Source organism: Morone saxatilis, unplaced genomic scaffold (assembly GCF_004916995.1).
Source record: "Morone saxatilis isolate NCDOM2014 unplaced genomic scaffold, NCSU_SB_2.0 Contig2, whole genome shotgun sequence".
In the NCBI taxonomy this organism is placed as follows: domain Eukaryota; kingdom Metazoa; phylum Chordata; class Actinopteri; family Moronidae; genus Morone; species Morone saxatilis.
The window spans coordinates 591,292-593,490 of record NW_023339762.1 but is presented as its reverse complement, the minus strand read 5'-3'; the positions used below and the strand labels follow the sequence as shown (position 1 = coordinate 593,490).

General features: G+C 40.6%; 1 protein-coding gene across 1 annotated transcript in view; it reads left to right on the top strand.

Moving 5' to 3' along the window:
• Nucleotides 1-1,497, top strand: part of LOC118330582 (synaptic vesicle glycoprotein 2B-like) — a gene marked incomplete at its 5' end in the record, with an annotated part of 16,982 nt that extends 15,485 nt beyond the window's left edge. The window contains 1 exon segment of the mRNA XM_035665188.1: nt 360-1,497. Coding sequence (XP_035521081.1) covers nt 360-543 — 184 coding nt within the window.
• Nucleotides 1,498-2,199: the final 702 nt, after the last annotated feature.

Genomic DNA, 2,199 nt, shown 5'->3' with positions numbered 1-2,199 from the left:
ATCTTAAGTTAGCTAATTTTAGCAAAGTACTAGCTAAATACCTGGTCAATCAACTTTTTTTTTAGGTAGCTAATCTACATCAATCATTAGCTGGTTAGTTAGCTGTTTAGTTAGCTAATCTAAATTGGTTTTTAACCAGTTAATCAATGTCAGCAAAACAGATGCTAAGATGTGACTATATGTTATTTTTACCTTTAAAACATCCTCAAAATGTGGTTGTCTTCTCAACATAGATTAGTCTAGCACATAGTATTTATCTAAGTACATATAAGGAGGAAGTTGCCCGAGGTTCCAAAAGGGGCGGGACTTAGGAAGGCTTCTTCTAAAGCCCATGTCTTGTCTCTGTCTCTGTCCCTCAGGGCCACAGCATTTGGTGTGCTGAACGCTCTGTGTAAACTGGCCGCAGTGCTTGGGAGCTCCATCTTCGCCAGCTTTGTGGGTGTCAGCAAAGCTGTCCCCATCCTGCTGTCCTTCGCTGCGCTGGTGTGTGGTGGCCTGGTGGCCCTCAAACTACCTGACACACGAGAGAAAATCCTCCAGTAATTTTGTTTGAGATCCTGGGTGTGGGATGGAAGAGGCCATAACATATTTGCTTAATGTTGGAACCTATTATTTTAATTGATTTTGACTTGACTCTTCATTTGAAAGGAAGCAAGAATAGAAATAACTTAAATGTAAAATGCCAAGCTCTCATGGTTTTTCATGTAAACTATTTTTTAATGTTGTGCAAGTTTCAGAGGTTGGCGGAAGGTTCCACTAATGACAGCAGGTAGACGGGTATTCAAAATTAAGGCTGATACTGAGAATTTCTGTTCGAGATAGTGTGATCCTTTAATGATGCAATCAATCTATTAAGACACACTGGATTTACTAACAACATGATCATGTCCTCTGCTTCTTGTCTTTCTGCCAATACTTTAATGCATGAACGGGAGTAATGTCAGAAGTTAGCCAAAAATGTTCTGTGACTGGAACTTTTTTGGGCTTTTCATAAATTATAGCAAATAATGGCCTGTGTGTTTGACATGTGAAAGAGGATTGATAAGGTTTCCCTCTGCTTTGTGTGTCAGTTGTCAACAACTTTCTCCTTGTGTTATGCTTTTACAGACGTCTTCTAGTTCTGGCTTGATCTTACTCACATATCAGGGCACTGTGCCTATCTGTATCTGTTTGACTACAAAATCAACTTACAATTATCATGCAATATTTTTATCAATGGGTGTATTTTTTAATTATTTGGAAAAAAACCTAAAATTTTACCCATTGTGCTGTTACTGTATATTCCGCTCAGAATAGTGAAAGTCAGTTAGCCTCAGTTGCTTACGTTAGCACTGATGCCCATGAGACATTGCTTTCTGCTCAGGTCATGCAACACCTGCTGAGTCACTGGCAGAAAAGTAGGGGTCTACTGTAACTAGCGTTAGTTGTTGTTCCTCAAAGCTGCAGTTGGTCATTTTTTATAAAAAATATTATTCGTCATATTTGCTGAAACCTTCATTATATCCTAACAGTAGAACATGAGACAGATAATCTATGAAAAATCAGGTTCCTCTCGCTCCTCCTAGTGCTCCTATTGGTATTTGCAAGAATCCACCGCACCTAAATATAAACAGCCATTTAGAACCAAGAAAGATAGTTCAGTCCGACAACTCACGTTTGAAATGTTTATTACAGCAGTTTAGCATAGTTAAATTTTGGCATCTAGGCTCCGACCTCATCCACCTGTAGGCTCCGGCTAGGGGGTTTAAGGTATTTGCTTATCACTCCCTGCAGAAATGTTTCCATAGAGATAATGGGGAGTGATGAGCAAATACCTTAAACCCTCTAGCTGGAGCCTACAGGTGGATGCTGGGGTGGTGGTGGGGCTTACAGAAAAGCAGGCAGCAATACTGATGCAGGGCAGCAGTGGCAGTGACAGAGCAGAGGGAGAGTTGGGAATGGACCACCAGATTGGAAGGGTGTGCTTGGTTAGTGATTATGGAGTGAGGCATGTCGTGTGTATAGCAGTGCAGCTTGAGTTAACTGCCTGAAATAGCTTGCAGGCTTGACTCAATTTGGTTGTTGATTCCAAGTTTGTCAAATACTGACACTTTGGGTCCTAAAGCATCTATATTTGATAACCTGAGAATGAGACTCAACAATCAACTATCTTTCTTGGCTCTGATTGGTTGTTTTGTTCAGGCCTGGTGGATTCTTGCA